This window comes from Synchiropus splendidus, chromosome 16, assembly GCF_027744825.2.
Source record: "Synchiropus splendidus isolate RoL2022-P1 chromosome 16, RoL_Sspl_1.0, whole genome shotgun sequence".
In the NCBI taxonomy this organism is placed as follows: Eukaryota; Metazoa; Chordata; class Actinopteri; order Syngnathiformes; family Callionymidae; genus Synchiropus; species Synchiropus splendidus.
In genome coordinates this window covers 10,270,081-10,281,899 of record NC_071349.1, presented here as the reverse complement: position 1 = coordinate 10,281,899, position 11,819 = coordinate 10,270,081, and the positions used below count along the sequence as shown (strand labels likewise).

At 41.6% G+C, this 11,819-nt stretch overlaps 1 protein-coding gene and 1 non-coding gene across 3 annotated transcripts; both read left to right on the top strand.

Moving 5' to 3' along the window:
• Positions 1–1,962: 1,962 nt before the first annotated feature.
• Positions 1,963–10,735, top strand: atg9a (ATG9 autophagy related 9 homolog A (S. cerevisiae)). 2 transcript variants are annotated; one of them, XM_053845138.1, is made up of 20 exons: positions 1,963–2,109; positions 2,355–2,392; positions 2,929–3,080; positions 3,204–3,247; positions 3,838–3,902; positions 3,999–4,148; positions 4,344–4,485; positions 4,722–4,862; positions 4,939–5,059; positions 5,122–5,297; positions 5,373–5,495; positions 6,346–6,533; positions 6,824–6,977; positions 7,717–7,896; positions 8,112–8,324; positions 8,979–9,205; positions 9,279–9,396; positions 9,555–9,810; positions 9,874–10,004; positions 10,083–10,735. In XM_053845138.1, the coding sequence occupies exons 3-20, from the start codon at positions 2,978–2,980 to the stop codon at positions 10,089–10,091; spliced, it is 2,541 nt and encodes an 846-aa protein (XP_053701113.1). In that variant the 5' UTR covers positions 1,963–2,109; positions 2,355–2,392; positions 2,929–2,977; the 3' UTR covers positions 10,092–10,735. The 2 variants fall into 2 exon arrangements, with proteins under 2 accessions (XP_053701113.1, XP_053701112.1); XM_053845137.1 differs by lacking the exons at positions 1,963–2,109; positions 2,355–2,392 and adding an exon at positions 2,543–2,680.
• Positions 10,736–11,702: 967 nt separating this feature from the next.
• Positions 11,703–11,775, top strand: trnak-uuu (transfer RNA lysine (anticodon UUU)). The gene has a single exon. It is a non-coding gene; the product is annotated as a tRNA-Lys (tRNA).
• Positions 11,776–11,819: the final 44 nt, after the last annotated feature.

Sequence of the window (11,819 nt, the reverse complement as noted above, 5' to 3'; positions counted from 1 at the left end):
AAGATCTATATGAGTCATGCTATCAAACCTGGCAAAAGCATGAAACAAAACACCACTTATTTGAAGGCAGAATATCACCTTACTTTCAGATTACAGTCCTTGATACAACATTCACCTTCCCCAACCACGTTTAGAGAAAATACTTGTGGTGCAGAAAATTATGGTCAGGTTCTCTCAAGAAAATTATGGTTATTTAAAGAGATATTTATTAGCATTTAATTATGAAGAAAATAGTTTAGAGAGTGAATTAATATTTCTTTGTAGTTGACATGTTCGTTGCTACCTTCTTCTTGCCTTGGGTCAGTGTTTATACACGCCACCCACATACAGGAATCTGCCGCGTCAAATTAAGCATTTCCATTAAAATGATCTCATCTTGATTCCCCAGTGCCTCACTGCCATTGTTGTATCCCCACCTGCCACACCCAACCCCCCCCCCGCCTGGCAAACACAGCATTACTCACCGGCTGTATCGCAGCATCACAGACCCTCACTAAAGCAAATGAGCTGTCAATGTCGCCCCCCTGGCTCCCCACAGACGGAGGGGTAATTTAATCGGCCAGCTATAGTCCGCAGAAAGTGAACACAAAACAAATGATTGGTTAGATTTGGCAATAATAAGTGGAAATAAATTAATAATAAAAAAACACTTTTCACATCAAATGAAGTGATGATGAGCAAACAAACCTTCTCGACAGGCAAGTCACTTAATCCTTACAATGTTTTGCACTTTTTATTCAAGTAAACTTGAAAAGCTTCATTTGATGGACAGATTGATAAGACTAAATCGCTTATATCATAATTTCTCTCTGATGTCTATGGGCAGGAACTGTTGTGACACACTTTCTGTGGGATTAAGTTGAATGACGCTTAATCCTCATCACAACAGATTAAATTACCCAGATCACTATAATAACTGGATTACATGGACTCCCGCCCCCTGCCCATCAGTAAACATGACTGCGCTTCATAAAGTGTAAAGCAAACAAATGCCCAACATGGACTTTTTGAGTGGGAAGGTGTTCTGATACAGGCTTCTAGTTTGAGGCTCCAGTGGTGAATCTCAGCAATGACACTTAATGCGATAGATAATCAGGAGAGCAGCGAGGGACATTGGTAACCCTTGACCTTAAAATCAACACTGTAGGAAAGCAAAACATTTGTGTAACCCAGAAAGGTATTTTTTTAATCAGAAAAAAATAAAATACTGCAGCAGTAAAAGTAACTGTTTTTCTCTCTAAGCCATCATTTGTTTTAGTTTATAACATAATATTATATGATTTAAGAATTTATAGCTATTATAGAACCTATCTATTACATGGCACAATCACTACACATTGGACGCTGTTTGGTTGCTTCACCATAAAACAAGGATGTTATATGAGCTTTTTACATCATATGTCCACTCTTGGCTTTATATTACCCAGTGCGAGATGTTTTTGATCCTATAAAACAGTTTTAGTTTATTTTTTCATCCTTATATTCCCCTGTTAAAAAAATTACATTTGTTTTCCTAAATTACATTGATATAATGTTCATGTCCATCTCCTTTGAACACAATTTACTGCCACATATGTTAAACAGTTTCATCTTCAGGAGGACATAAATATATACATTTTAAGTAATTAGATCCTTGCCCACAGAGGGAAGGGAGGAGAGAGGAAAATATATATATATTTGTAATGTATTTTGTATGTATGTATTTGTAACGTATTTTGTATGTTTTTTTTTTCATTTTCATAGTTGATTCATTTTAATTTTAGAATTTAAATTTTGAGTCCAGCCTGGTGCACTTCCACAGATGGCCAGAGGATGTCAGTATTACACGGTAGGCCTCGCTATAGGGCGTGTCACAAGGCATCCCCAATGTGCGCAAACCCAGGTATAGCCCGCCTCTTCGCGTCTCTGATTGGCCTCTTTCATTTTCAGGCATGGAAACGTAAACCTCATTGGCCAGTGACCAGTCCGTCACGCGTGACGGAGAAACAACATCGATGGCTGTTGTGAAAATGAAACCGATCATGTATGACTTCTAAGAGGACGCGGACGATCCGAATACACGGCGTAACGACGACATTCACCCGAGTGACGTGTTGGCTGAACGGACTGGTCAGTGTGAGCTGCTACTTAACCGGAGAATTCTGTTAATGGCGTCAAATTGCGGCCTATGCTGAGTGTTTACGCTACTAACTCGAATCACTGTAGGCTTCGTCAGTGTTTACACTTTAAAGACACCAACATAAACGATTCAAATAGTAATATATGGAGTCATTGAACTATAAGTTTAAACGCTAAACTAAATCCTGCTGTCCTTTTTTTTTTTTTCAAATAACCTGCATACTTCTTGTGTTCAGCTCGAAACATCTGGGAGGAACCAGTAACAGCAATGGAGGTAATATCGTTTGCATCTTACTAAACCAGTCAGTTTGGAATCCATTTTTAAATAAAGCACTGTTATTTCCAATATGTTGAGTCATAAAGGACGTGGCGCTAAAAGGAGGCACAACCTGAGTCATAAAGTAGGAAGCTGCTTTTGAGATAGGTCTGTGTAGTGTGAACTGTAGCGCACAAATGTGTGGCTAAAGATTTGCGGGGAATTTGCAGGGACGTGCATTTTTACAGTGAGAATGTTGTCAGATGTGGAGGACGCTAATCCAGTGTGTCAAGACTGTGGCACCAGGTTTGACAGTATTAGTGAGGAAACTATTGGTGTAGGTTTAACTTGCGACAGATTATTTCATAAAAAAGAACTGGTTAGAAAATTGTGTTGGCCATGCTCGAAGGGAAAAAAATCTGGTTAAAAATTGAAATAGACTTTTGAATCACGTCTGGTTTGTTCCATCAACAATTTGTTTGCCATTTCAGGTGCATGATTCTGTGTGTGAGTTACCTTGTCAGTTGCTAACTTTGTCTTGTTACTTTCTCAAGGCTGCAGCCGTGTACCTACACACTTCTTGAGACCAAGGCGGCCGTCACCATGTCACACGTGGACGTAGATTATCAGCGCCTGGATGCGTCGTACGGCGACGATGCCCCGGGAGAAGAGGACCTGTTGATGCACGTGCCAGAAGGAGCGAAATGTATGTCTCACCTACACCAACACAATCATAGAAATATGTGATGATTGGAGCTTATGTGTGATTATTATGACACCATTTCTATTTTTATTCTAAAAAGCTTGTACTTTTTAACGTGTCTTGCAGCTCAGTGGGATCACATTGAAAACCTGGATCTGTTTTTCCAGAGAATATCCTTTTCAATGATGTCATTGGTTTTATTATTGCTTAGTCATGAAGGTGGTAGCTCCTCACTTCAGAAGGATGAAACATAAAACCATTTAGAACAATTAAAAAAACAGAAAATAACTACAAAAGCGCAACAATACAATTTCTTTAACTCTTATTTACATTATTGGAATCACAATATGTTGCTGTGAGTACGACAATGTGATATTTGTTCAGAGGAGCCATTATTTCAAGGAGAATAAAAAAATCACACAATACCGATGCAGTGCTATGAGCATGAAAACAAGCTCATTGTTATAAACTGAGTCCAGTTTCACCTCAGCCACAGTCCAGCAGAGGAAACAGCTGCTCCTTATACAACTCCAGTGTACAGAAGGAGGTCAGTAGTATTAACCACAAATCACAAAAGCAGCAGACCGATATATTATATAAAATATTGGTCAATACATTATTGTGCAAACAAGATTTATTTTTCTTACTCCCCTATAGTCAGTGACTAGCACTGACTATGGTGGAGTACGATACGAATAGTGGTTAGTTGCAGCCTTAAATTTATATCTTTCTCAATTGTTCTTTCCTTGACGTCTTGTACGTTTATAATCTGCATCAGAAAAATGGATTCACCTGCATGCTGCTAGGCGAGATCTTTGAGCTCGTGTACGTATACGGAATGTTTGATCCTGAAAGATGAATGTTTATGAGAGTGGAAGGAGGTAACGTTCTGCTCGTCTGCCTCCCCCCTTGTCCATCCAGTCAGCTGCTGTTCGTGGTGGGCTTCACTGTATTCCTAGCCAACTGTGTAGACTATGACATCCTCTTTGCCAACAAGTTTGTGAATCACACAGATTCTTCGAAAGTCACTTTGCCTGATGCTTTCCTCCCTGTGGACGTCTGTAGTGCACGGTGAGGTTTTGAATTACTCTCTGTTTACATGGCATGGTATTTGTTCCAACTGGATTTGTGAGCTTGTGTTATTATGGTGCATCATGTAACAGCGCCCTCAGTGGTATCCTGGAGTTGCTTTATTTACAGCTTGCATTTGTTGCTGAACTAAATAACCGGCATGTTATACAATGAAACCCTTTATTTGTTCCGCAGTATTACAAACAATGCCTTTGTGATTTTCGTGTTGATCATCTCCGGTGTGTTCTGGCTTCACCGGCTGGTGAAATTCATCTACAATGTGTGCTGCTACTGGGAGATCAGATCATTTTACATTAACGCCCTCAAGATGACTATGGTAAGAATTTATGGTTGTTTCGCATTAGTAAAAAGTAAAAAATATTACTTTTAATATTTAAACCAGATGAGATGATGGGCCCAGGAATTTCAAATGGGAAGTTGTTTTTAGTTTTAAGCCAGAAAAATGAAAGATTTTTCGAGATCTCACTAGCACTTCTAGAAAAATGACTTTTTCATGGCAAATATGAGGGTAATCTCCATGCAAACTATTGACTGAAACTCTGAACTTTTTAGTCAGAGCTTCCTTATGCAACGTGGCAAGAGGTCCAGGCCCGAATAGTTGAGATCCAAAAGGAGCACCAGATATGCATCCATAAAAAAGAGCTGACGGAGCTGGACATTTACCACCGCATCCTTCGCTTCAAAAACTACATGGTGGGTTTAGGGAACTTTATGAGACTGTGAACATGCGACTCCAACCACGGCCCCCATAATGCAGTTTTCTCCTCAGGTTGCTATGGTGAATAAATCACTGCTTCCTGTTCGGTTTCAACTCCCCGTCCTTGGCGACGTAGTCTTCTACACTCGTGGTCTGAAGTACAACTTTGAGCTCATCTTTTTTTGGGGACCAGGTATGGTAGTTGTACGTTTGGTCGAAACCTAGTATCGTGCCCTAATATCTTTTCATTTTCAGGCTCTCTTTTTGAAAACGAATGGAGCTTGAAACCAGAATATAAACGAGGTGGTAATCGCCTGGAGTTGGCTGACAGATTAGCATCGCGAATCCTGTGGATCGGTGTCGCCAATCTGCTGCTGTGTCCTGTCATTCTTGTGTGGCAAATCCTCTATGCCTTCTTCAGCTACACTGAGGTAGAGTGTTGAGGTGACGGCTGCCGCTGCTTCGATTGTGCTTGTCAACAAGCCGCAGACTCTCTGTGTTTGTAGGTGATCAAACGGGAGCCTGGTTCTCTTGGGGCGCGACGTTGGTCTCTCTACGGCCGGTGCTACCTGCGCCACTTTAATGAGCTGGACCATGAGCTCATGTCACGCCTGAGCAAAGGATACAAGGTGAGCTGTTAACTCATCTGTCTCATAAATAAACACCAATTATGTTCAAAACATTTCTGCTCTTAGCCATTGATGACTGTTTTTTGATGCTGTCGGTTGTCGTGTAGCAGTTTATGATTCATGTTTAGACTGTTACTTGTTATGGTGGGGTGTAAATTTGTGAATGTCCTGCATTGGAAACACATATAAACAGGGCCCCTTCAGTAGCATCCTGCTGCTCACTGACAAAATAAGTGAAAACCAGCTAATATATGAAGCATGTTTTTATAGTGTAAATTGCCGTAACTATGTTTGAAACATTTCCAAAGGCTTTTTAATACGAATACTTTTAATACTAAAACTCCATCTAAAAATATTGAACTTTGCTTAGATACTCTATACAGATACTCTAACAAGGCAAGACCAAAATGCTTGACATTTGACTCAAACTTGACCTTTTCACTGTGATAAAATAAATAAAACTTCAAAAGCAGACTGAATGTGGGTTTACCTGTGGTCTGAAGGTTTTCCCTGCCATTCAGGAGCCTCTATGTCGAGTCTCCTGTGTGTCTGCTATAGAAACTGACGCTACCGCCACCGTCTGTCCGACTGTGCTCATTGCATGCTGAAAAATGTAGAAAAATTATGGATAAAACATTGAAATGACAGCGGGGATGAAAATAGGCCCCACTGCCTTTTCAGTTGTCCTATTGTCAAACCAAAACTAGTCTGAAGATCATCGACTTGAGTCAGCCCCTGTTAACTGACTCGACTGGACTTGTTGCTCTGAAAACCTTTAATGCAAAAATATTATCTATATACAGTTGTTTCCTCTAATCTGCTTTGCTCTTCTGTATTTATTATCTTCCAGCCAGCATCCAAGTACATGAACTGCTTTCTTTCACCGCTGTTGACAGTGGTAGCCAAGAATGTAGCGTTCTTTGCTGGTTCTGTTCTGGCCGTGCTCATCGCGCTGACAATCTACGACGAGGACGTGCTGGCAGTGGAACATGTCCTGTCCTCCATCACGCTGCTGGGAGTGTGCATCACTGTCTGCAGGTGAGACACTCACATTTAAATAATGACTTCAATGGTTGAAAGTGCTGTTATGCCAGTTGTTGCTGCACAGTTTGCCTCGTTTTACTCATAATTGATCCGAAGTTAGCTGAAAAATCCAAACATAATTTGCTGTCTGAAAATCTAGATCTTCCTGGATTAGATTATAGTAGTTTTAAATGCTGAATACTGTTTGTTTTGATTAGTTATTCTGCACATATGTTTTTCACCTCTTATTCCAAACGTGTTATTTAATCATCAGTAACAGCACACGGCTCTGTTCTGTCCTATAGGTCTTTCATTCCAGATCTGAACATGGTGTTTTGCCCGGAGCAGCTGCTGCGAGTCATACTGGCTCATATCCACTACATGCCCGACCACTGGCAGGGACACGCTCACAAGTACAAGACCCGCGACCAGTTCTCACAACTCTTCCAGTACAAAGCAGTGAGTTTGTGTGTCTGACTCGAGTGTTAAGCTGTGTCCCATTCCTCACCGTAACACTCGCACTTTAACACTAGCAGTTGGTTTTGAGTGCCCTCCACTATGAAGTGTCCTCCGATGACGAAGTGAAGTGATTGACTTCCCTAAGAATTGGGACAACACTTCACGATGTTACGCTTTACACGTAATGTAAGTGAACATGCCATGCGTAAAGACAACGTGTGAATGGCTGTGTAGAGTTATGTTTCCTGCATATGTGTATTGATTTGGAATGCCGGCGTTTTTGCAACCTCTTGCATCAGCGCTGATAATCTCACTGGGTTTGGTGAACCAGCGGAGAAGAAATGGGTGCGTTGCGGTGATAGATTTGTTAGAGGTATGACAATGTTAATGTTAGCATGGATGCTAGCCGACTGTTGTTTATTAAGAAGAAATAAAAACATACTTTTGTACGTCCATGTTGCATTGGCCATGTTGTCAGACATGGTAGACCATTTGTGTTGATACCATGTGATACGACAGAAAGTAAACAAGCGGAAGAGTAATCCTTGTCCACTTCATTTCAACTCGGTTTGTTCAAGTGGTGAACAGCGAGTGCCCTTGGTCTTAAGAGTATTGGGACTCTCTCACACTTGAACGCACACAACCCAGTGTTAGGGTCAAAATGAGTGTTAGGGTGAGAAATGGGACACAGCTGAAGTCTCTCCTGATGATCTGTGTTGACCTTCCTCTCATTTGCCAGGTTTTTATACTAGAAGAACTTCTTAGTCCTCTGGTGACTCCCATCATCTTGATCTTCTGTCTGAGGAGAAAGTCGCTGGAGATTGTTGACTTCTTCAGGAACTTCACTGTGGAGGTCATTGGTGTAGGAGACACGTGCTCCTTTGCTCAGATGGACGTCCGGCAACATGGACATCCTGCGGTGAGCGAGACTTGTAACCTCACTTCTGATCCATACCTGGTCGTTGGTACCACAGTGTGCCCAGTTAACTTTCATTTTTGGACTCTGATCTGTTCTCTCACACCATTTCATTCTCTGAAAACCTTGTTGGAGTGACTAAAAGTTAAGTGAGGGTTTGTTCCCTCAAATTGCACTGTCAAAATTCTAAATGTGTTGATCTCTGTCTCCTCATCCAGTGGATGTCTGAGGGTAAAACCGAGGCGTCCATCTACCAGCAGGCCGAGGACGGGAAAACAGAGTTGTCCCTGATGCACTTTGCCATTACCAACCCTCAGTGGCAGCCGCCTCAGGAGACCACACACTTCATCAGTCAGCTGAAAGAGAGAGTGCAAAGAGAAGCCACTGGGACGTCAGACATCATCCATCCACTCTCTTACTCAGAGTCAGAGGTATGGACTCTCTAGCCCAGTATTACTTGAGCTCAGTGTGCCATACACACTGCTAATAAAGTCTGAACCTTGGCCCCAGTCCAGTGGCTTGTAACTCGTGATGGGCTGATAAGGCTCCCTATTTTCAGGGGCCACTAGATGGCACTCTTGGGTAAAAAATGATGTGAGGTTTCATTGACATGGTTGCTCACATCCAATGATTTTTAGAGCACAGGTTGCCATCTAGTGGCCTTTTAACAAAAGGTGTTGAACATTATTAATATTGGGGTTTGTTTTGCCATTACCCAGCATGGAACGGTCTGATTTATTATCCCCTATTTATGCTATTATTAACAAAGATAGTCACAGGTGTAGTTATGCCATGTTGTTATAAAAACAAGCTTGTGTATTTAATAAAATGTATGTTCAAATATAAACCGTAAGAGAACTCAAAAGCAAAACATGTATGTTGAACAATACATTTATTCATTTTTCTGAAATGTTTTTAAGATATTTTTATTTATGGCTGACCCACACATTTTTTTTTTAATTTTACAAAGTACGAAATAAAATTTTTGGTGTTATGAACATTTTTAGTTTTATAAAAACTAATGACATCACGGGCCACACTAATCTAATGCCTCCCTCATTCTCTTTTTTTTTATTTTTGTAAAGCCAAGGAGCCTCATTGCAAATCTTCTGGCCGGACCTTTGGGCTCCGTCCATTTCGGGTGCGACACCTCTCTGACCCACCCTGCAGCCACTGGCGTCCGAGACGGAGCATCAGCCTTGCAGTCTCTTTCACCTGTCAGCAGCAGCATTCAAATGAAAGCCAGCGCGGGTCATGGCCTCAGGACCTTCGGTCAGACTTCAACCGTGAGCAGAATGATGGCCAGCTCTGGGTACTGAGACAAAGACTTTCAAACATGCCTGTAGAAGGGGCTTTTAATAACGTGGTTTTTCGTCTTGCCTCAGGGCCGATGCTCGGACTGTGAGTTCTGGGAGCAGTGCGTGGGAGGGTCAGCTGACTAGCATGGTCCTGTCTGAGTATGCGTCCACTGAGATGAGCATCCACGCTCTTTACATTCACGAGGTAAACAACATCTTTTTATTTATTTATTTATTTTTAACTCATTTGCATCGTCACTTACATTTACATTTTGACCAGGGTCTGCACGAGTGCAGGTCTGAGGCCAACTGAAGTTCCTTCACACCTGATCTTGTTTTTTCTCATGTCTGCGTGGCGTGCAGCTTCACAAACAGCAGTCCCGGAGCGAGCTCTCTCGTCACACCTGGCATCGGCAGGATAGCGACGAAAGCAGTGACAGCATTCCTGAGGAGGTGAGGAGCGAGCCTCACAGGAAGAACCTCCCACGTTCCCAGACCTTTCCCATCATGCCAAGTCCCAGCGCCATTCCTCCTTCTGCCTCAGCCTCTGGCAATACTTCCGCCAGCCAGCAGGAGGCTTCGCCACACAGCAACACACAGCTGCTGAGAGCGGGGACAGGTATCAGCGCTCCTCGAAACTTTTGAGCTGACGTTATTAATCTACATGTCTCTCTGCCTGCAGGAGCTGCTGGAAATGTGGGCGGCTCAGTTGGAGCAGCGCTTGGTGGTTGGTCAGAAGGTGCAGATCTCAGACACCATGAGGCACTACCAGAGGAGAGCTCCGAGGACGACATGCCACCTCATATTCACAAGGTCAAACCTGTGCTTTTAACAGCTTTTTAAATCTCTTCTCTTATATTTGTCGCCTCAATGACGTGTGTCTCCCTTCAGGTTACATAACGCAGCTGCGTGAGCACGTTCCTACTACTGACCCCCGAAGAGGAAAGAGGAGATTTCATCAATATATTCAGTCTATGACAAAAAAACTCATGTGACTTTTAACGTTAGAATCGATCACTTTCGGAAAGGGAATGTGTTGCTTTTAAGACAGAAGCCTTCATCTTTTAATGTGGGCTGAAACATGAACCAGCTCACTTTTAGAGAGTTCCTTTAACATTATAAATGTGAAGTGCAATTTCTTTTTTTTTTGTTAGCAATGGTTAGAGGGTGTTTTTTTAAAGCACCGAAAATTTCCCAAAATATCCCCCGAGCACAAGTGCATGGTTGTCACCCACTAATGCCACGAAATGCTCATCATTTTTTATGATTTGGTTTTCTTTCATTTTTAATTGTACAGAAACACTTATGCACTTTAATGTTTCTTGAGGAAGGGACAGTTGTGTTTCTGTTGTGTCAAATGTTATTTATCAATCTACGGTGCCACAGTGACTGATGTTTCATGGCGTCGGCGGTAAGGTGTCAAATGCCTATTTAAATGAGTGGAATAACAGGTTGAGGCAAGTCTATTTTATTTTTCTGCCTGTTTTGTATTTTACGTAGTATTTTGTACAGATGTAAATCCATCCATTAAATCAACAACCGTATTTTGTGAAGGGCATTTTTCCTTGATTTGAATGTAACAACTGTTATCGGGGCGTCATGTTATTGATTCTAGTGATAGGTAGATGAGGTGTCATGAAACAGTGTCCTAATTTTCAGTGACCACTCGGTGGCGCTTTTGGTTTATAAAGATTCCAATGAATTCATTAGATTAGACTGCCATCATCAATACTGGCCTCTGAAGAAAAAAACAAACACCTGTGATCGGTTTGACTTCTTCTGAGTTGGAAGTGTCAACTACGTCGTGGTTTCACAGTCAAGTCATTTTCTCCACTTGATATGAGTGAGGGCATTAGATGGAGATTCTCACTCAAAGTCTACTTTTCTACTTTTACTCTTCTTTTAACACAACAGTATTTTTCATCTAGTTGGCAACAGCGAATTGAAAAATTACACAAGTCAACAAACCACAAATGCAGAAATGTGTTCTTTCAAATAACAATACACAAAATCTAAACATTTAACAGCAAAGGAATGAATAATGATATGATCACGATACTTTATTTATTGACGTTTGTCAATTTATTATCGACAGTTATCAGATTTAACGAATTGTGTTATTTACATGTGTACAAATAGTTAATAAAGGCTCAAAATGGTACAATACTTCAGTGAACTCAATGAGCACTCGCTTTAAACAACTTCCTAAACGCATAACCTAAACAGTTCATACGATTGAAATATGAAGTTGACGAAATATTGGTCAACACACAATTCTCACCGGTAACTATCAGTCACTCCTGAGTTTGAGCGTCCGGCTTCGCGGCTAATGCTAAGCTAACACGACACGAACGAGTGTCAAGGGAGGCAACACTCCACTATACCCCTTTTCTTCGTGTGGCTCGGCTTAACGTCATTCCTCAATAGAGAATCGATACACATGAAACGAAAATATAGAACAGATCAGTAGTAAATGCCAATATATATCCGGGCATGTTACCACTGAGCAGGGCCCGGATAGCTCAGTCGGTAGAGCATCAGACTTTTAATCTGAGGGTCCAGGGTTCAAGTCCCTGTTCGGGCGTCTGTTTTTTTTTTCTTTCAACCAGGGCGAGTTATTGTTACTAT

Excerpts from the sequence above, each read along its gene's own strand:
- atg9a (XM_053845137.1), top strand. The coding sequence starts at position 2,628 with ATGTTGTCAGATGTGGAGGACGCTAATCCAGTGTGTCAAGACTGTGGC. Across the intron at positions 3,081-3,203 it reads CGTGCCAGAAGGAGCGAAAT|CTCAGTGGGATCACATTGAA; the intron begins GTATGTCTCACC and ends CGTGTCTTGCAG. Across the intron at positions 5,060-5,121 it reads CATCTTTTTTTGGGGACCAG|GCTCTCTTTTTGAAAACGAA; the intron begins GTATGGTAGTTG and ends TTTCATTTTCAG.